Here is a 20,569-nt window from a genome sequence, read left to right on the forward strand (position 1 = left end):
ATATAAAAGGTTGTATGCTCTGTAGTACACTACGATCACCTTTGGAAGTGATCAAGCTGCCCTTTCCACCATGGAGGTTACCACCAGGCCTGCTTAGGAGGTAAAATCAATTGGTTGCACTGCTTCACACCCTATCTAATAATAGTTTTTAAGAGAAGTGAGAAAAACCTCTTTGCACACAGCATTTACTTCCGTACACAGTGTAATATTACAACTTCATAAATATAAATGACTTCATAAGGCATTTATCAGACCTTCTGGGAGTGAAAAAACCAAGGAACACAATTTAAGAAGAGCAACCTTGTTTATAGTGCTGTCAAAAAGTATATGACAACAAGTGAGACAATGCTGTAGGGTTTGAGTAGAAATAAATACTGCTTGCACTCAAAGCAAGCCCATTTTGCAGGTTTAACCACAAGCTGCAGGACCAGCCTTTCCCTCTCCTCTGCAATGAAGGATCCAGTGTGGACATTGCTCCCCTCCCCACAACAGATTTGATTCTAATGCAATACAGATGGATACACAGTCTAATGAGCAGTCTGCTGCCTTCAGGAGACTGCTGTGATGAACAGCAAAGCCAAGAGAGGGTATCTGTGCTCTTTCATGAGGCATATCTCCTGATCCTTCATCTCCAGCCTTGAGGAATCTCTCCATGCCTCTACCTCTTGTACACACTCTGACCATTAACTTCCTGTCCTCAATTCAGCTTTATAACTTTATCATCCACCTGTTTCAAGGTTTAACTTGAAAGTTCAGACCTTCTTAGTCCCCAGAGTCTGATGAGAGGAGACCTGGAACAAGAATAAGATCAGAGAAAAGGAAAACCTTAATGCCTTCCATGTTATTTCCTACAACATCTGCAAGATCCAGATGTGTGCAAAAAAGTATGGATGGATTGCCTTATGTGAGGCACCAGAGTAGGCTTGGGTAGACAGGAGAGGACTGGCAGTAAAAGGGGATTGTCAGTAAGAAATCAACCCTACAACCGCTCCACACACGAGTCCACTGTAGCATTTATTATCATTAATTATTAATTATTATGTGATTGTTGCTGCTACTAACACTTCTGCTGTGAGAAATGCTTTAAGAGCAGGATTGAGCACAGCAGCAGGAGAAACACACAACTCCTGCTCATCAAACTGTATCACTGCCTGCCTTGGGCAGTTTCTGTGGAGGATGTTATGGCTCTCACGTTATTTGGGCAGAAACCAAGGAGCCTCTGAATGCAGGCTCTGTGTGCACTAATGCTGTGGAAATGTGAAGATTTTCCTGAGATGCTCCTGGACCAAAGGAATAGACCTGGGCTCTCTCTTAGATTCTATTCAAACATTCGAAAATCTGCAGATTTTCAAAATAAGTGGTTCAGACCTATGTTATTTATAATTAAATATGATGTGGAGAAAGTACCCTTTCTGATATCATAAAAGCCTCACCAGAACTCACTTCCCAGGGACCTAATGAAAACAAAAGCAGCCCTTCAATATTGGCCTTCAGCTACTGCCCCCTCATTACTCCCTTGATGGAGTTTAAATTAATCCTCAGGGAACACCTCAATATACTCTTACTTTGGAGGAATTTTCACCTTGTTCTGGCAATGAAAGAATATTGTCCATCAGTGCTTAAAAGACATGGCTCTGAGCAATGTGGTCTGGTGGAAGATGTCCCTGGCCATGGAAGGGAGGTTGGAACTGGGTGGTCTTTAAGGTCCCTTCTATCCCAAACCATTCTGTGATTCTGTGCTGGCACAGCAGGTGTGCAGAGCACATTTTCTCACCGATTTCTTTTGCCATCAACAGGAACGTACTGGAAGAAGAACTGATACAATTTCTGCATCAGTGATCAAAAAAAAAAAAAGCGTAAATCTGAAAGTGGTAAACAGTCTTGACACATTTCCTTCCAACTTCACAGGAAATCATCTGTGAAATTAGGAAATAAACTCCCCACAAGTTGGTATAGTTTTATGAAACTGTGAGCTAAATGGGTTACAGCAGGTGTTGAGTTGGTACCAGGGTTTTAGCCCTACCAAGATCCAACATAAGAAACAAACACTGGGGCAGATCTTTATCAAGTGGGTCCCAGCTAGAGATCAGCCCACAGTATTTTCAGTAAAGCACTGAAGGTACCAACTGGCTGAAGTTTTATTCTCATTAGATAGCTGTAATTAGGCAGACTTCACAACTGTCAATAAGATTACAGATTAACTGCATGCAACTGTATTATTGTCATCGAAATTCTTTATCAGTCTTAAAGTGAGGAACATTGCCATGAGCAGTTGCTGCAGCTTCCCATCACCCTTTGGAAACCAGTGGATATATCAATCAAGTAAGGAAGCTGCCAGGAAATGTTGATCAATAACTGCAGTCCCAGCAGAGTTATGTCAACTAGATGGATTTGATGAAGTCTGCAGTCCTTTTCCACATTAAGTTATAATAATAATAATGTGGGTGATATTTAGGACCATTCCTATGAACACTTCACAGGCCCATGTCTCTGGATCTTTACATTTTTCTCTTTTAAAAAGTCTTGCAGAAGGTTGAAGCTGCAGGAGCAAGCCTGACACTTATGACCAGCCAAGAGCTGGCATGTAGAAGGAAGAGTGGAAAAGGGAATATTCACGAGGACCAGTGTACTGACACCAAACAACTCCTCCAAGCTGGGGCGCAAACTTGGGCACTGATCTCCTGAACTCTTCTCTGTAGTGCCCAGCGACAGGACCTGAGGGAATGGCTGGAGCTGTGTCAGGGGAGGTTTGTGTTGGATATCAAGAAAAGGTTCTTACCCCAGAGGGTTTTGGGCACTGAAAAGCTCCCTAGGACAGTGGTCACAGCACCAAACCTTACGGAGTTCAAGGAGTGTTTGGACAATGCCCTCAGGCACAGGGTGGGATTGCTGGGGAGTCCTGTGCAGGACCAGAAGATGGATTTTGACAAACCTTATGAGTCCCTCCCAACTCAGAATGTTCTATGGTTTTATGTCCTTCCCAATCCAGAGAACGTCTCTGGCAGGGTGTGAACCTGCAATTCCCCAAAGCCACCTGTGTCCTGCTGAGCTGAGCTGAGCTCCTGGGGAATGCAAGGGGACCTCCCTTCACCTGCAGCTGGAGGCTGCCCTCGCCCAGCAGCTCCCGGTGGGAAGCTGCACACTCTGTCACGCTCTTGTGTCACACACACGGCTGGCACCGGCTATAGGCTGTTCCTCCAAGGCCCACAGCCACCAGCACGCCCAGGCAGGGACATTTCTCCTCACACTCATGCATTATGCATGGCTCCATCCCAGCCTGCTTCAAATGCATCACCTTCCAGTGCGGAGATGACTTGGGCGTGGAAGTCACTGCAATTCCCCAGAGCCACCCATGTTAATATTTTGAATGAAGCAGATGCCCAGCAGGGGTGAATTCCTGTCCTGCTCACCCAAGGGCTGGATCATGATCTACCTTTGCTCTAATCCTGCTGTACCGGCAGCATAGGCAGGTAAAAACCAGTATTTCTAAATGTGTGCAGCAGCAGCAGTCGATTCACTGCAGGGGAAATAGCAATACCTCAACAGAGCGGGGCAAAGTCAAAGCCTCACCAAGAATCTTTGCAGCTTCTCACAATCCCCACCCGATTTTACACCAGTTTTAAGTACTATAGGATCAATTCAATGATACATCTAGTTGCAGGCTTGGTTGTTGAGTAATCAAAACTCGTGTTAACCTCATTGTTGAATCTCCATAATTTCCATAAAAATATGCTCTGTATTTACTGAGGTTTCTCTCTGCATCTGTTACACTCACAGACACATTCCAGACTTTTCAGGGAGGAACCATAATTCCATTGACAATCAAGCTGGCAAAATTATACAACTCCAGATTTGCACAAAACTGATATTCCAGGTTGAGACAGAGACAACATGAATAATAGATATTAAAGGAATCAATGAATCGTCTTTAGTCTTCATTCTCCTGAATTTTAAATTTCCTCTATTTTATCTGGAACTGATCAAAGAATTTTGATGACAGAAATAATATTCTATGGCTATTTCATGTTTTCTGCAGAATCATTTTAGAATCATAAAGCACCACCCAAGGAAAAGAAAAAAAAAATGCAAATGCTGTGGAAGTGAGGCAAGTGATTTATTTTAACTGCGTTGATTTTTCAGACCTGGGGTTTTTTTTCAAATCAGCATGGGACACATTGTGTCATTCCATTTTCATCAAATCTATCCCACTTTCAAAAAGGAAAGCACTGAAGAAGAGAAACCCCACTATTATTATTAATTATTAGTTAAACAAGAGCAGCATACCCTTCGTAATTCCCCTTTTTTAATTTATGATTTTTTTTTTTCTCATGAGAAGGAAAATATTCAGTTTGGTTCTAAAAACAGGTGGTTCAGCAATCTGACTCAGCAAGTCAATGTTTTTATAAGAATCAGTGAAATACTGAGCATTTTTGAAGAAAAACCTATACCCAAACCCCACCCTACGAGGAAGTTCATCTTCAAAGCTCAGATGAAAAGACCCTAAAGTTTGGTTGTGACTCTCTCATTTGAGCTTAATGAATCCCACAAACACAAGGAAAACCCTTGCCTTTCATTTCGGTGTGGAAAACCGGAGCTGCTGAGAGCCTGGCATTTAACAGGTGCATCTGTTTACTTTCCAGCTACTCATCTTCCTTAAAAAAACCCCAGTCCCTAAATACAATTAGATGCTGAATTGAGATTGCAAAAATATCAAGCTCCCTAGAGACAGGCATCTAAAAAGTCTCTCCATCCCCACCCCTCCCCAAAAGACACTTAAGGAAGGTTTTTCAGCTTCTGTTGCATCGAGCTGCGTTTATGAAACTATGCCTGCAAGCATCCTGGACCCTTTAATCAGATGATGCTATGGAGTAATCTCTCTCCCAGGCACCCTGCTGTGAGCAACAGCACCATGAACTGACTATTCAGCGTAAACATGAACCTTAAAATTACAAAAATACATCCAAACAAAGCCTGCCCGAAGCAGCCCCAGCCTGCCCGGCAGCATCAGCCGCTAGCTTTTCTCCCTCTAATCTGCCCACCGAGCAGCGTCACAGAGACTGTCTTTTATCAAAACAAAGGCTGGATGCTGGCTGGGAAGTGTGAAGCCGACTAAAAATGGCTGAAAAGCTGGCCAAGGCACCCGGGAAGGTGGCCAGCCCCACCCAGCGCAGTCACCGACCCGCTCAAAACACGCTGAAAACCAGCCGAAAGGGAGATGCCATTGTTCCCTTCGCCTACGCGGCAGCGACACAACATCACCGCAATGTTTCACCCCCCGAAACGAGCTCTCGGGAGCATAATGAAAGCATTAATGTGTTAAAAAAAAACAAAAACAAAAAAAAAAAAACCAAAAACAATCCTAGAGCGAAGTAGGAAGCGGGGGGCCGTCCCGCGGTGCCCAGGCTCTGTCGCCCTCCTTGCCGGAGCTGCGTTTTCTTTGTGTGACACAAGGCTAAGCCCGGCTCTGGGTGTGTCCGTGGGCAGGAGGCACCCAGGAGCCCAACGCCACCGCCTCCCACCCTCGCCAGCCCCAGCGGGCACCAGTGCACTGTCACCCGGCTTCCCTGAAGGCCGAAAGGTGGGAAATCATGCCAGCGATATCCCGACGGAGAGAGTCGAGGATGAGGAATGACGCCGCTAACGGCAAGGGCGGATGCTTTGGGAATGAGCTGCAAGGTGGGAAGAAGGGAGGACCTGTATCCTGGATGCTTTCAGGGCGAGACACCTGCGGATGGGAGAAATGCATTCCGAGAACAGAAACAGGGGCTTTTAATCTTCCTTCATTTCTTAAAATTACCCCCAAAGAAAAGCTTCGCGGGGAGGGAGAGGAAACAGCATGCAAAGGCCCACAGGTGAACAATGCAAAAATGGATGGATCCTGCCTTTGCCTCCTCTGCCATGCAGTCCTAGCATGCAACCCTAGAACAGATATAATACCCTGACATTTCCAGTTGCTCCAAAGACAGTCCATCTTGGTGGAATCGGCACTGGCTTGCATCTCGGAGAGCTGGGGGCTTGCCGGTCCTGTTGGTCGGAGGCACTGCGTTAGCAGTCAGGCATTCCCGAGCATGGGTGGGTTCCTGGGTACCGCTGCCGTCTCCCCGCTCGGCTCCGGACTGATGCTGTAAGCAGCACAGGCGGAGGGGGAGGGCATATTGTACGCGCTGCGGTCTCCACTGCAGCAAATCAGCAGTGTGATGTGGTTGCCCTAGGGAGCAGGCTCCTTTGAAAAGGGGATGCAGTCCCTTTTCAAATCAAAAGCTTGCGCTCGGGCGGCTTAGCCTCCTAAGCCATGGAAATGGTTAAAGGCAACCTGATGGCAAAGAAATAAAAACAAATTGGGTGTGGGTAAAGGGGGGGGAGAGAGGGCGCTGGGGGGTGAGCAGTGTTTCCTGTGTGGCGGTACGGTTGTGACTGTTCGTGTTCCAGAAATTTCTTGACAGTGATGGAATCTGGTATTTTCTTCAGTTTTTTTTTTCTTTTTTCTTTTTTTTTTCTTTTTCTTTCTTTTTTTTTTTTTTTTTTTTTTTTTTTTTTTGTGAAGGCCAAATTCCACACAACCCCCTCCAGATTCTCCTGCCTCCCTCTCCACTGCCCAGCTGGGTGGGGTCGGGGAGCAGGCAGGAAAATAAACAAGGTCAGGATCCAAGACCTGCAGAGCAACCCCTATTTTGCTATTTTTTTTTGAAAACCCTGCAGGCATGGGGTGACCCGTGTGCCCCCCCATGCCAAGCCCTGCCACACCAGGATGCTGAGGACTCCCAGATGCACCAGGTTTGGGTGTGCTGCCTCCTCTCCTTGCCCAAAATGCTGCATAAAGCAGGATTTGAGGTGTAAGAGTGCATGAATACAGGACAATTTGTGAAAAGCCCACTAATAGCTGAATTTTAACGTTCAGTTTAACAGTGGTGGGTTCCACCACTCCTTCCCTAGCAGGATACAGCCTCTGCCTCAGTTTCCCCACCAATAAACTGATGAATAGCCTTGCAGAGACATCATAACCATGCAATGGTCATACTTGGCAAGCACTGCGAAAGAAAATCCTTTCACTCAACCTGTTTGCATTTCCAGATTTTGGAGTGCCTAGGAATATTAAGAAACTCCCCAAAAAGTCACCCCATTTCACTGAAGAGTGACCACTGTATCAGACTCTGTCATTTTCGGCAGAATGACTCCAGCTGGGCACCTCTCAGCTCTAAGGCTGGATTTAAACCTTTAGATCATCACAGTTCATGAAATAATTTCACTTTAGCTGCATTTTACTGAATTTTGCTTTTTTTATGTGGAAACAGACACCAGCACAGACACAGTGGGTCACATACTCACCAGCGTGGGGAATAGAGTTTGAACCCCTCTGCTCTTTTGGCTCCAAAAATAAAAGGTCTTTAATACCTGAGTTAACAGATATCTCCTCCAACTGGCAGTAGCAGGTCACTTTTCCTTCCCTCAGGTAACTCGTCTTATAGAAGAAAGTAAAAATTTAAGGAAATTCACCACACCTAGGAAACTCTGCTGGGATTACAGAGACCAACAGCTATTGTTCATGTTTATAAACCATCCTTGAGATCCCCAAAAACACTTGCTTAGGCTTGAACACAGCATCTTCATTCCCCTAACAGGGAAATCCTTAACTAATTGGGGCAGAACTGGCTTCAGCTGTCATTGCATACAGTAAGATTCAACCATCTATTATGTTACAAATCTGGATTTTGTGTTCTTTATGGCTTTGTTAAAAAAAAAAAAAGGAAGAAAGAAGTTGGCAAGGGATGATTTCTAAGCATGGATTGATTGGTTTAGACCCTTTACAAGAGCTGAAAATTTTCCTATTGATACATTTTGCCCTGCAAACTCTTTGCAAAAAAGCTCTACAGTGAGGTTCCCAGTGCCAAGACATAATATGAAGTATTTACAAGCAGTGTGTATAAAACAGAGACATAATTCACATAAAACTTCTGCATCCTTGTCCCTGGAATAGCCGTAGACACCCCAAACATAGTGCATAGGTAAAATTTGTGGCTACTGGGGGTGTACCACCAGCAACACAGCAGAGAAAAGGCAAAAGATCTGTTTGGTCTCACAGTAACCCAAATTTCTCAGTCAAGTATGAAGGACAAATTCCCTTTGAACAGAAAAGTGGTCCACATACATTTAACATCCCACTAATAATTTCTCCTTGCCTTCATTGTTTGTAGAAATTTTTCTCACCTCAGACTTGATGTCTCCATTCCATCTTCCAGGCTGCCAAAACGAACCACACCATCAGGCTTCCTGTTTAAATTCTTACTCCCCTTTGGAAAAGTGTCTCTTCAGACCTGGCCCATGTGATTGGACTCTCCCACACTACTTCCAGAACTATTTTAATCCACAGGCACCAGAACCCATCGCTTTACCAGCAGGAACAAGAACACTGCATTTGTGTCAGAAACAGAACTGAACTGGAACATGAGATGAAGATACTGAGAAAATGCACACGGGCTAAGAAAGGCTTCCAGTGTGCACTCACTTGTCCCAGGACCTGAGGCAGGTGGGGGCCAGAAGCAACTCTGTGTGTGACTACAGAAGTTGCACGAAAACCCAATCAGCACTGGGTGGATCCAGCACTAAAATGGCATTGATAAAAAAATGCATTCCCACAATGAAATTTTGAATTATGCATTCAGTAAGTAGTGAGACAGAATTAGGACTAAGCACTTGGCCATCAGTCCTGAGGTTAAGAGCTGCTTCTTTGCCACAGAACTAAAGCAGGTGCAGGCTGCAAGGCCCAAATAAACATTGCACTGCCTGGATCTTAAAAGGGTGAGACATGCACAGAGATCTTGACATCAGCTGCAGGAAAGTAGAGTGTTGGAGAGAGCTTTCCTGTGATCATGAATAGCAGCAGGATGAAAAGTAGTAAGTGGAGTTCGCTTCCCTTCAGAGCACTGTCCATTGGGAGCCTCCTTCTGCTACGGATGTTACTGAAATTGTTACAGGTCTTTAGATGTGTTAGTGAGGTCACATGAAGCTCAGTGTTGATGGCACAGCCACAAGCCAAGAGGGCTCATCAACACTTGCCTGTTATGTGGCTCTGCTGGAGAGAATGATCTGTGTCTGCAGGATGTGTGGGGTAAGCACTCAGTAAAATAAAGTTACCCATGGGATCATTGCAGGAAGCCACTGGCCAAGTGAGCACGTGTGTAGGGTATTGCTGTCCGCCTCATTTCTTTCCATCCCTCCAACTCCAACAGAGATCACAGAATCATAGAATCATTGAATGATTTGGGCTGGAAGGAACCTTATAGCTCATCCAGTTCCAAACCCTTTGGTTTGGAATCCCATGGGCAGGGATGCCATACACTAGACAAGCTTTCTCAAAGCCCCATCCAATCTGGCCTTTAACAATTCCAGGCATGGGGCACCCAGGTCTGGATGGCCAAATGAGGTACAGACTGTAGCTCTGCAGGGGAGAGGGGCACCCTGCCATGGTGTGTGGCCACCAGGGTTGTGCTCCTTCCAGGGAGACAGGAAATCCTGCAGCAGGACTGGCACTTCAGCCCTACCTTGTTTCCCTCCAAAGGTCCTTCCACAGTGACCCAACCCACTTGTGCACCATTGATGAGCTCTGATGAGGTCAGAGTTAGCAACATTTAAGGCTTTTTTAGGTAAATATACTTGAATGGACCATAACAGTCCATAAGAGCTCAGAAGCACCCACTGTTCTACCACAGGAACTAAACTTAGGGGCTGTCCCTTAACAACCCCGCTGGAGGGCAGGGGTGGAAGTCAGCTGGTTTCACTTGGTTTCCAAGATGATTTAATGATTAAAAATCCACCGACAGAGATTAAACCACTTTTTGGAGTGCAGTGACTTTGAAGGCACTTTGGACTGACTGCGTTTTCCTGCATCACTCCACGTCAAGGCTCCGTGGGACACATTGAGGGCAGCGCCAGATCTGCAACGTGGTGCTGAAAGATCCTGACACTTAGCACTTTAGGAGAACAATAGCATTAAGGGAGATCATTGGGTTATTTTTCTAAGCTAATTTGTTCTTAGCATTAGCAACAAAAATAGAGAGGATGCTATTTTAAAAGTTGCATTAATATGTCTCGAGGCTCTAAAGAGCAACGGGGAATTTTTGCCTGAGCACTCCAAGTAAGGGCAGCCAGCAATTACATTTTCTTGAGGAGGCTGTCAATAGCAGAAGGATGAGCCAAATCCTGGCTCTGCTCTCATCCTTTTCACTGTCTTGTGCTCATTCTTGCACATTTGCTGGTCTGCAGAGCTGCTCAGAGGCAGCTCAAATGGCAAGGCCATGAGCTGGGAGATGCTGATGGCTATTTCAGGTCCATCACTTCTCACAGTACAGGAAGCACATAGACAGCTCTGTCCTTGCTGTATTTTGCCCCAGGTCTTTGCCACTCTCTTAGAAGATGTAATGCAGTGATGAATTACCTTTTTTCTCAGGTCTTCAGACCACAAAAGGAATCAATAAGCTGGTAAAAAAAGACAATATGGTCTTAAACTGGCAGAATTAAAGTCTGAAGCTGAACAATCACAACAAAAGAAGCCCCATGTCCTGGCATGTCACGTAATGTTCCAGCCTCCCTACAATTTCTTTTTAAGTCTTAAAATGTCTGGATTTATAGGTTTTTTTTTTTTTAAATCATCAGTCAAAATATTTGGATTGTTCACAAGGACAAGAAGTGTGATTTTGGGACGTGCTAAGCTTCTGCTCTGCTGCCTCTGTTTCACTTTCTGCTCAGCAAAACTGTTCTTCATACCCATCTTTGCTCAAAGGCTGAGATTATAGATGCATATATTTAGATATAGATATCTGTAGATGTATCTATTCGTAGAAGTGTAAATTGGAAGGGACCTTAAAGATGAGCCAGTTCACAACCCCTGCCATGGGCAGGAGCACCTTCTACTATCCCAGCTTGTTCAGAGCCCCATCCAACCTGGCCTTGAACACTTCAGGGATGGGGCAGCCACAGCTTTCCTGGGCAGCCCGTGCCAGGGCCTCACCACCCGCACAGGGAAGAAATTCTTCTTAATATCTGATCTAAACCTGCCTTCTGTCAGATGAAGCCACTCCCCTTTCTCCTATCACTCCATGCCCTTGTCCAAAATCCCTCTCCAGCTCTCTTGTCAGCCCCCTTTAGGCACTGGAAGGTGCTCTGAGGTCTCCCCTTCTCCAAGTTCAAGAGCCCCAGCTGTATAAGAGGATTATATAATAACTACATGTAACTATAAAATAACCATATATAACTGTATAATAAATGTATATAACTGTATTACAAGACCTTATTATCATAAGGTTTTCAGCAGCAAGCCCGTGGCATGAGCCAGATGAGTTGGTGAAAGACCCAGGTGAGACAAGCTTCATGCTTGCTCCCTTCCCTGGGAACAAGGTGGCCTTTCTTTGAATCCTGGTAAATGAGCCCTTTGCGGGGAACTCCTTAGATTTGACATTGTAAGAGACAATTTTGGGTTTTGAGCCACTGATGTGCCTCAGTGAACGTGGTACAGACCTTCTTCAGCAGCCATCCCAGAGATGGCCAGGACTCCCATGGCCATTTGAGCTCCCTGATTACTGCAGGCAGCAGCACAAGTAACACATAACAATCAGTTTTGATTTACTCCTGGTTCTTCAGAGGTGGATAATTTCTCTTGGTTCTTTAATGTTATTTTTGAACTGTGAGGTTCATAGAAATAAAGGCTCTATTCCTGCCATTGACCTAGAAAAGTCTTTTGATTCTTTCCAGTGGGACTACTTTTTTCATTGCTGGGAACCTTAAAATCATGAGTTTCTCTCCTCTTGGGGAGGTAGTTGCTACATCTTCATTCCTCCTTTAAGATTTGATCAGTAAAGCTGAAGAGACCCTAAAACTCTCTCTGACCTCCTGCACTCCCCCGTTACAAAGGAAGTGCTTGCAGCTTATTACCATTTTCAAGCCTTCTGTTTTTAAGCCTGTGCTGTGAATTTTTTCTCTCCTACAGCATTGCTGGTGCTGCAGCTGGCATTATTAATTCCATTTCATTAACAGATCTTCTTAATGTACTGGAAGACAAAAGAGAAGACAGAACTGAGACCACAGCGTGGCTGAGCCTCAGGAGATCTCTGTTCAGTCCCCATGTCTGCCACAGGCTTCCTACGTGACCTTGGGAATCATCTCTCTGAGGTCTCTGGGTCTGCTTGGTCTATTTAAATTTGGGGCATCGTCTGCTTTTTGAGCTTTGTTTCTGCAGCACCCAGCACAACATCTGCACTCCAACAAAGCAGCCCCACTCATTTTTGCAGCACAGCTTGCAGGGCTGGTGTTACTGCCTCCATTCTTGGACCAGGGGAGATGACGCGAGGTTGTAAAGATGAATTTGGATTGCACTGCTCCTGGAAATGGTGAAATCCTGCCCGGTGTTGTGTAAGGGGCACAGAGGACTCTTCTCTTTGGCCAGGCATGCCCTGAAGAGATGATGATGATGCATGTTCAGCAAATTCTTGAAGCAAGGTCTGGTGTCCAGTGCCCGAGCTGGGGAAGTGAGGCTGTGCCACAGGGCAGTGCCACAAGCCACCAGGGAGAGGTCCTGTCCTGCCCTTTGCTCCTCTGCACATCCAAGTCCTGAGCTCAGGCAGCTCTGGTGTGCCCCCAGGAATATTCCCACATAAATGCCAAAGCTTTGTTTCCAGCTTGCAGGGCCACCCTTTTCTCCGGCTCTGCTGGGATCAGACCCAAGTTCTGAAGCTCCAGGTGCTGATTCAGAGGCTGGGATGCTCTGCCCAAGTGCAAAATGCAGTTAACAATTTTGCAAATGAGACTGCAAACTAAACCAACAGCTTGCAGGCAGAGGCTCAGGAGACTGAGGCTACATTTGCAGCAGTGCCACAAGCCCTTAATTGAGTTTGGGATGCTCATAAGCAGCCAGGGGTGCTTGAGAATGAGCTGTGACTTGCAGCATTTCTGCTGGCTCCTCTGCTCCAGTACCTGGCATTTCTGCTGCCAGCCCAATTCAGGCCAGGGGAGAAGGTGCAGAACAACTTAATGTAGATCAAGCCCCTTTCCCCAGCTTCAGATGTGCCCAGAAAGTAATATTCCTTGGGGAAGGGTGCTCCCCAGAAGGGCCTGAGCTTCTCACCATGCTGGAGAGCTGCTTCAAGCATCTCACCAAGGGCATCTTTCCATCCCCCACCCCGCCCTGCAGGGAGGGCAAAGCTCGTTGGTGGTGGAGGAGTGTGGACACTGCAGCCATGCACCGGCTCGGCCGGCACACAATTGTCATGGCAACCCCAGCTTTCCCTGGAAAACAGAAGCAAATCACTGACACACTGCTGGATTCAACAGCCTGCTCCACAGATGGGAGACACCTGGGTACCAAGATGCTCTCTGCAAAGGGGCAGCTCCAATCACACCCAGCCTGGGAAGCTGGCTGTTAACATGGGAAAATCCTGGCTGAGGTGGCAGAGAAACTGGGGACAGGTTGGACAGGGGGAGGTGAAGAAGCAGCTGCTCCTGTCCTGAGCAAACAAAGCCTACAGTGCTGGCAAAAGCAATGGAGGAGGCAGTGTGGCTGCTTATCACAGCAATGCCAGCGGTGCTGCGTGGCACAAAGTGGGGGAAAAGAACCCAAAAGGAGCAATGAAGGACATAAAATAGTGATGTGTAAGGCAGAAGTGCCAGTGCAAGGCTGTGAGAAGGGGAGAACTGAGCAGAGTTCTGCTGAGAGTCTGTGTGGGCACTGGCTGGAGGAATGCTTTGGAGGACGAAGCAGCTCTCTGAGTTTTAAATGTTATTATGGGCCTCTAGGGCAATTGGAAGAATTAGATCAGGAAATGATGTGCCAGAAGCGTTGGCTGAAAAGTGGTCAGAGTTGTGTTTGTTGGGGAAACAAACAGGGAAAATGGTTTTGTGTGGCATTTTAGGACATCTGTTGGAAGTGAAACAACACAGGAAAGCAGAAATGGTTTGAGTAGTGGGGGGCTGGCCCTGCCCCAGCACATCCCCTCACATGGGGCAGAGAGAAGAGGACAGATCACATGTATATATCTTATGGAAGATACCATAAGCAAGGGCAAGCAAGCTTCCAGCAACCCGTTAGCAGAATATGCCATGAAAATCCACACCCTGAAGCCAGCTCATTAGAAACTTAGGATCAGTCATTCCTAAAACTAGTTATCTTATGCAAACAGACGCAAAAGGAGGAAAAAGAGAAGAAAAAAAAATGCAGAACCCTGTTGAACCCACTGAATTTGTGGAAATGGGTTTCTCTCCAAAGAACAGATCCTATCTCTGAGCACTTGGCTATCATATAACCTCGCTCCCTCTCTGCACACAATGAAAAAATCCTGATTTGGAAGCTGACACCAAGTATCTGAGAAAAGACAATTTAATTTCCCATTCTCAGGGCTAAAGGATTAAAGACAGATCTAGCAAAACTATTTCACATTTAGGAAACCAAATGAAAAAGCCTGAGGAATTCAGATTTCCCTGACAATATTGCTTAACACCACAAACCACATTTTCCTGATTGCTTCTGCAGGAGGACTGATAGCTCTCTATCCTGGGATGAGTGTGAACAAAATAGAAGGTCTAGGGTGGATTTGAATATCTACATGAAAAACAGAATTATTTTTCCATATTTATCAATTAATAAGTAGCTTGAAAGTCCACCGGACAAAACTAAACAAGGGAAGGTGTTTTCCTTATTGGAAGCACATTTAACCACAGCATGCGGATATGGTAGAAGCATCAGGAATTTCAGGATAGCTGCAGATTTGCAGAGATCCAGAAATAGCTGTATCCCAGAGCACTGCACACGAGCAGTCTGAGGTGGAAGGAAGCATAATACATATTCTGCATTAATAGTGAATTCCCTTGCAACAGGCTTGGCTTTTGCAGAAATGGGGGATTTCCAAAGAGAACAGTTAAATAGGTCTGGGCAAGATTCACCAAAGGTCTGCTGGGATTTCAGAACTGCTTTCCTTAAGTGTTTCTCTCCTTGCAAACATTTAAGTAAATGGGGCTTTGATGAAACTCCCTGACTGAGACAGGTACCACCAAATACCTCATTGTATTATATCAGTTAGTCCATTCTTAATAAATCCACCCAGGGATCTAAAGCACAATATCCCTTGTGAGGTTATTGAATTTCAAATGCCAGGTACTTAAAATTAATGTCTTGCAGATTAATCAGAGATAAACCACAATGGCATGACATTAATTTCAAATTATTATAAATTCAAGAAAACCACAATCTTATTTTGGTTTGCAAACAAACAAAAACAAAAAATAACAACAACAAAAAACAAACAAAACAAAACCAAAAAAAACCACCCCAAAAAACCCCAAATCCCAAGCTCAATTGTCGTATTTTGTTTTGGATGAACCTCCTCTTTCACAGTAGATGTGATCAGCTCCTGCTGAATTCTGGGCAGGACTCTGAGTCCAGCTGGTCCTCAGCACCTGTGGGGCTGGGCTTTGGAAAGCTCAGCCTCTGAGCACCCCCAGCCTGATGCTGAGACACACTAGCCCTCAAGATGAGGATGATTAATACTGGGGGCCAGAAGAGGAGGACTTTGTTTTGGAAGCAGCAGCAGCTCTTACCTTTTCCAAAACACCTTCTTTTTAGCTGTGCTTTCCCCCTCCACCTCATTCTTTTCCCAGTCTGCCTGACATTTAAAGTGATCAAAGTTCCCTGTGAACCACAGCTTCTAAATTTCAGATAAATATAACCACACTGCTCTGCATTTGTTTGTTTTTCTCAGGTTGCAAACCTGCAGTGGAGACCTACTTATTCTGGAGCAGGGGAGCTGCTGGTTTGTCACCACGTGTTCAGCAGCCAGGAGGGAGCAGAGCCCTCCGAGCAGGATGTGGCTCTGCCCTGCTCCCAGCAGAGGGTCCAATCCTGCTCCGGCAACTCGGAACAAACCCACCAGCAGCCCCCTTGCTGGCTGGAGGAGCCAGAGCAGCCCTGGAGTGGGCAGAAGGCACGTGGAGACATGATGCAGGGAGACAGGCTGCATGGAGGGGAGGATGGAGATGGCGTGGTGACATGTTCAGCTCACGCTGACACACAGGGGGACAGCCCTGAGCCCTTTGAGACATTGGGAAGCTCTGTGGGCCCTGGGGTATGGATGGAATCACATGCAAGGGCAGGAAGGTCCTGCCCCTGCCCGCACACACACAACCACTCAGCCTGGTACAATTTATTTTGGCCTCCCCATTAGCTGGGAAGTAAACGTGGCAATTACTTTGTACATCCCAAGTGTCAGAACCCTTTGGCACATTTCCCTGAAGCTAAATAATTAATGAAGGGCTCTGATTAGTGTGAATCTTGTGGAATCATCAGACAGCATAGAGTGACATTTACTTTTGCTTCTTGATGCCTGAGACAGGGCTTTGTGATGAGGCTTCCATCCTCTCCTGCAGCTGAAAGGGCGCGGCCTGGGGTTTGTTCTGTAAAAAAGGTTTCTGCCCTGCTTTGTGCTTAGGCTGCCAGAGACACGAGCAGCCTTCAAAATATGAATGCTTTGCAGGTGATGGAAGATAAAATACATTACTTTTCCGTGCAGGAAAGACATCCTGCAAATGTAGCACTCAGCAACTCGTTTCCCTCAGTGCCTCATCACAGTCACCACATCTAAAAGGGTTTTTTCCCCTCTTACTGACAAATAGGAGTCAACTAGAAGATACCAGGTGTGCATTTGCCAAGGGTGAGGCTCAGATCCTGCAAACTCAGCCACCACAGCAGGTTCTGCCCCACCAAAGTAGAATCTGGCTCCCGTGGCAGTGGGATTCCAGCTTGGCACTGGGTGGCAGAGCAAGCTGTGTCCCTGCAGGGTGAGAGCCCTTCTAACAGGAGACTGCTGCATGTGAGGAAAAGGAAGAGCTGGTGGCTGTCACTTGAGGTCCATTTTCTCCTACAATTTCTTTCTGAATGACCTCCCCACACAGAACATACCAGAGAGTTGTACTGAGCTATGACACACAGCTCTGTGTGAACTGCTGCCCTTTTCCCAGCCCTCCCTCATTTTATCATCAAACTGCAAATAATCTGGTTTTCACTCTGAGGGAGAGAGGTTTGTACTAGCGAGAAGACAGGATGCCCAGAGAACACATGGAGCTATTACATGTGCAAATTGGGTATCTTTGGGGTCTTGAAGTGCAGAAGAAGGTACAATCTTCACCTCCCCAGGGAGGAGATGAAAGCAAAGCAAAGAGTTAACATAAAAGCTGAACTCTTCTGATCCCAAATGTCACAGCCAGAGTGACACCAGCTCCAAAACTCACTGTCCCTGCTCTGTCTCATGCATTTCACCTCTGAGCAGCATGTTCACATGCTCAGGGATTATACTTTCAAACCTGTGCATCAACACCAGTCAGATGCCTCCAAAAGCTGACTCTCCCTAGAGAGATTTCCCCTTCACTCAGAGTTTTGTAAAAACAGGAGGTAAAGGACTCCTTGCAAGGAAAAGCAAATAGTTTGGAAATCATGTACTTTAAGTCTGTTCTGCCTGGTTCTGCCTGATCCAACATGTGTTTCCATGGAAGCAGAGGAGGTAACAGGCAGCCTGTGGCTGCAAATCACAGCAATCTCACTGCCTGCTCACGAGCCTGAAAAGACAAATGGATCATTAAAAATAAAAAACACCTGAATTTTTTAACATCCCTTTTGATAGTAGATAGCTGGTATTTAGTGCTGCAACATTCTCTTCAGGGACAGGGGTTCGAGAGCATCACAGCTGAACTAAGCCAAACTTGGGCTCATTCTCAGAGGAAACAGAGTATACACCAAATAAAATGATTTTTGCTCTTTTGTTGGTCACACTGGTGTAATGATTATGTGAGCACAGAGAATGGCAGTGCAGCACACAAAGGCAGTTATAAAAATGGAATAAAACATGTTTTCAGCATGGTTTGGAGGAGTGAGAGAAACCAAACCACGGATGGTTTAGGAAATACAGATCATTTAGGAAAAGGAAAGGTTTATCTGTTGATAAAACCTGACTCTGATCTCGGAAGCGAGCCTCCTGAAGTCAACCTGTCAGTCAGTCACTTGTCTTATCAACATGTCCTTTGAGCACAAAGCTGTTTCTGACCATAACCATGAAGTTGTCCTGGCCTTAAACGAGCATCTTGAGGCATCAGCGCATCCACAGGAAGCACACAGCTCCCAGCAGTTCTCCAGCCAGCTGCAAAGAGATCTTGCTGCTGAGCCAGCCACGTGTCACTGGGAGTAATTACCCTTTAACCCCAGGTAAGAGCTGCCTCTTGGCCAAAATGTGCCCCTGGGTGACTTTATTGTAGCTGCTCTTGTCTGATTAAGCTGGATCTACCTGGTGGCCTCGTGCCAGCTCCCAGCAAGGCACCAGGGCTGACCTGTGTGCAGCCATTACAGGATCAAATGCAAAATGTCTTTCCTGCACTTGCCCCCCTCAGAAAAGCATATATCTCTTTTACAGCAGCCTGCCTTATCCCAAAAGGCTGCAGAATCTCTCACCAGTAGGTCTGGGTTTCTTTTCTTTCTTGACTATTGGGCAAGAAAAATTAGGCACACTTACAAAAACTGCCAGTTAGAAAACAGAGTTGCAGAGTCCAGTGAGTTAAAAATCTTGAAGTTTTTAGTGTTTGGGAGATTTTGTCCCCCCAGCTCTGTGTGCAATGGATTTGGAGCTGTTCTCTGTAACTGCCTGAATGCTGAATTTCTGAATACTGTGGTCAATACTGTATTGAATAACAATACCTATGATCTAATGACAGCTCTCTGTGCATCTAGGACTTAAGTTTAGTAGATTGTTTTCAGACAGAGAACAGCAAAATTTGAAAGAATTGGCCAAATCCATTTGAGTTTCTTAGAAACTACATCCAAACAGGGAAATATGAGAGATGAAAAGAAATCTACTGGGAAAAATGAAGAGACTGAGCTTGTACCAGGACTGACTCTATTTCCAGAGCCTGCAAAGGTCCCAGAGAACTCAATACCAGCACATCCCAGTGAGCAGATGGGAGTACTACAGAAGTTATCCATTTTCCTTTAGAAGCCTACGAACACATGGCATAAAGGGAGGGTGCCCTGGATTGGTATTCATCTCTGGCTAGTGCTTAATATGCTTCATCTCACAGTGGAAATCATCTGGTAGTACTGGCTGGTGCCATGAACTGTGATAATCTGGGATTTTTCCTTTTTTTCAAAAATATGCATGTCAAATCATAATAATGGTTTGTGCATTATTATGCTTTGATTGAACTATAATAGTGATTTGTGGGTTGTTTCTACCTATGCTATTGATAAGTGAGTGTCCACTGGGCCCAAAGGCCTGAAGGTGAAAGGCTCCTGTATCGTATTCCCAACTCCAAGCCCACCAGGACACATCTGGGAGTGTTCAAGTCCAAGCTGAATGGGGTTTTGAGCAACCTGGTCTAGTGGAAGGTGTCCGTGGCCATGGCAGGGGGCTGGAACTGAGAGATCTTTAAGGTCCCTTCCAAACCTAATTATTCTGTGATTCTAGGATTCTATGAAAAGGCTCTGCAAGTTTTGAAAACATGTCAGGAAAGAAAGAACACTGCAAATAAATTCTTGGACCAAGTAGGAAGGAACTGAAAGGTGAGCAGAAAACTGGTGTGGATGAGCCTGCACTAGGAGGGTATCAGAAAAAGCATTTGCTTGTAGACAGCCAGAGATATTGATCTGCAGTCACACAGCAGCACAGGCTGGACAGGAAGCATCATCAGAAATTGGCTGAGGGAAAGGGAGAAACATGTCAATAAAATCCAGCCGTGTGTCAAAGGGAGGAGGAGGAAGGAGGAGGCCAGCAGGGCAGCCTGTGCTGGAGCCATGGGTGTTTACCTCATGCTGATGCTGTGTATCAGTGACCTTGAGGGTGAGGCCATTATCTAATGATGCCAAATTGCAGGAGGAACAGAACAAATTAATTACAAATGGGAGATTAGGCTTACGGTCTGATAAGCAGCACATGGAGTTCAACGGAGAGAAGTTTTAATGAGATTAAGTGACAAAGCCATCACTTAGAAGGAAGCATTAATCAGACTACAGGCAAGGAGAAAGAAGTGGGGGCGAAGGCAGAGAACTATTAAAACCATCTGTGTTATTAAAAGAGGAGTAAACAAGGCCTGTGCCTCTCAGGGAGGAATGGGGATGATAGTAAGGCGTGCTGGCACTGCTGGTGGGAGCTGCTCCCGTGAATGTATTGTATGAAGCATCTGAGTCAGACTCAGGGGAAAATTGATGGGAATCCCAGCACAAACTTGGGATTAACACCAGCAGCAAAGCACTGCCTGGCTTGGTATGAATAAGTGCAAGCAAGAGCCTGGAGAGGAGGTCCAGAAGGCATGGATGTGTGGGATATGGCAAAGGGTTGAATGGAGAAGAGCTCTGCTTTGGCCCAAGAGCAAAAAGAGCAGGGCACTGCATGGTAGCAATCAAGGAAAGAAACTGGCCAGCAGTTAATATGTCAGGCTCTTAAACAAAAATAGCTGCTGCTAACAATGAATAATTAAAGCAGAGCACTTGGTCCTCAGGCTCTTGCGTAGTTCTGTTCCTCTAATGCCCGGCAGAAGCATCATTTATAGTATG

At 45.7% G+C, this 20,569-nt stretch overlaps 1 protein-coding gene across 2 annotated transcripts in view; it reads right to left on the reverse strand.

The window, feature by feature from the left end:
* Nucleotides 1–20,569, reverse strand: part of RTN1 (reticulon 1) — a 117,468-nt gene that overhangs the window by 10,978 nt on the left and 85,921 nt on the right. Inside the window, exon 1 of one of the 2 annotated variants that reach the window (XM_068192121.1) lies at nucleotides 5,938–6,345. The exons of the other annotated variant lie outside the window; for it this stretch is intronic. Within the exon in view, the coding sequence (XP_068048222.1) occupies nucleotides 5,938–5,998 (61 nt within the window). The 5' untranslated portion in view covers nucleotides 5,999–6,345. Of the gene's footprint in view, nucleotides 1–5,937; nucleotides 6,346–20,569 lie in introns of those variants that run through there. 2 annotated transcript variants of the gene reach the window in all.

Source organism: Anomalospiza imberbis, chromosome 6 (assembly GCF_031753505.1).
Source record: "Anomalospiza imberbis isolate Cuckoo-Finch-1a 21T00152 chromosome 6, ASM3175350v1, whole genome shotgun sequence".
Classification (NCBI taxonomy): Eukaryota; Metazoa; Chordata; class Aves; order Passeriformes; family Viduidae; genus Anomalospiza; species Anomalospiza imberbis.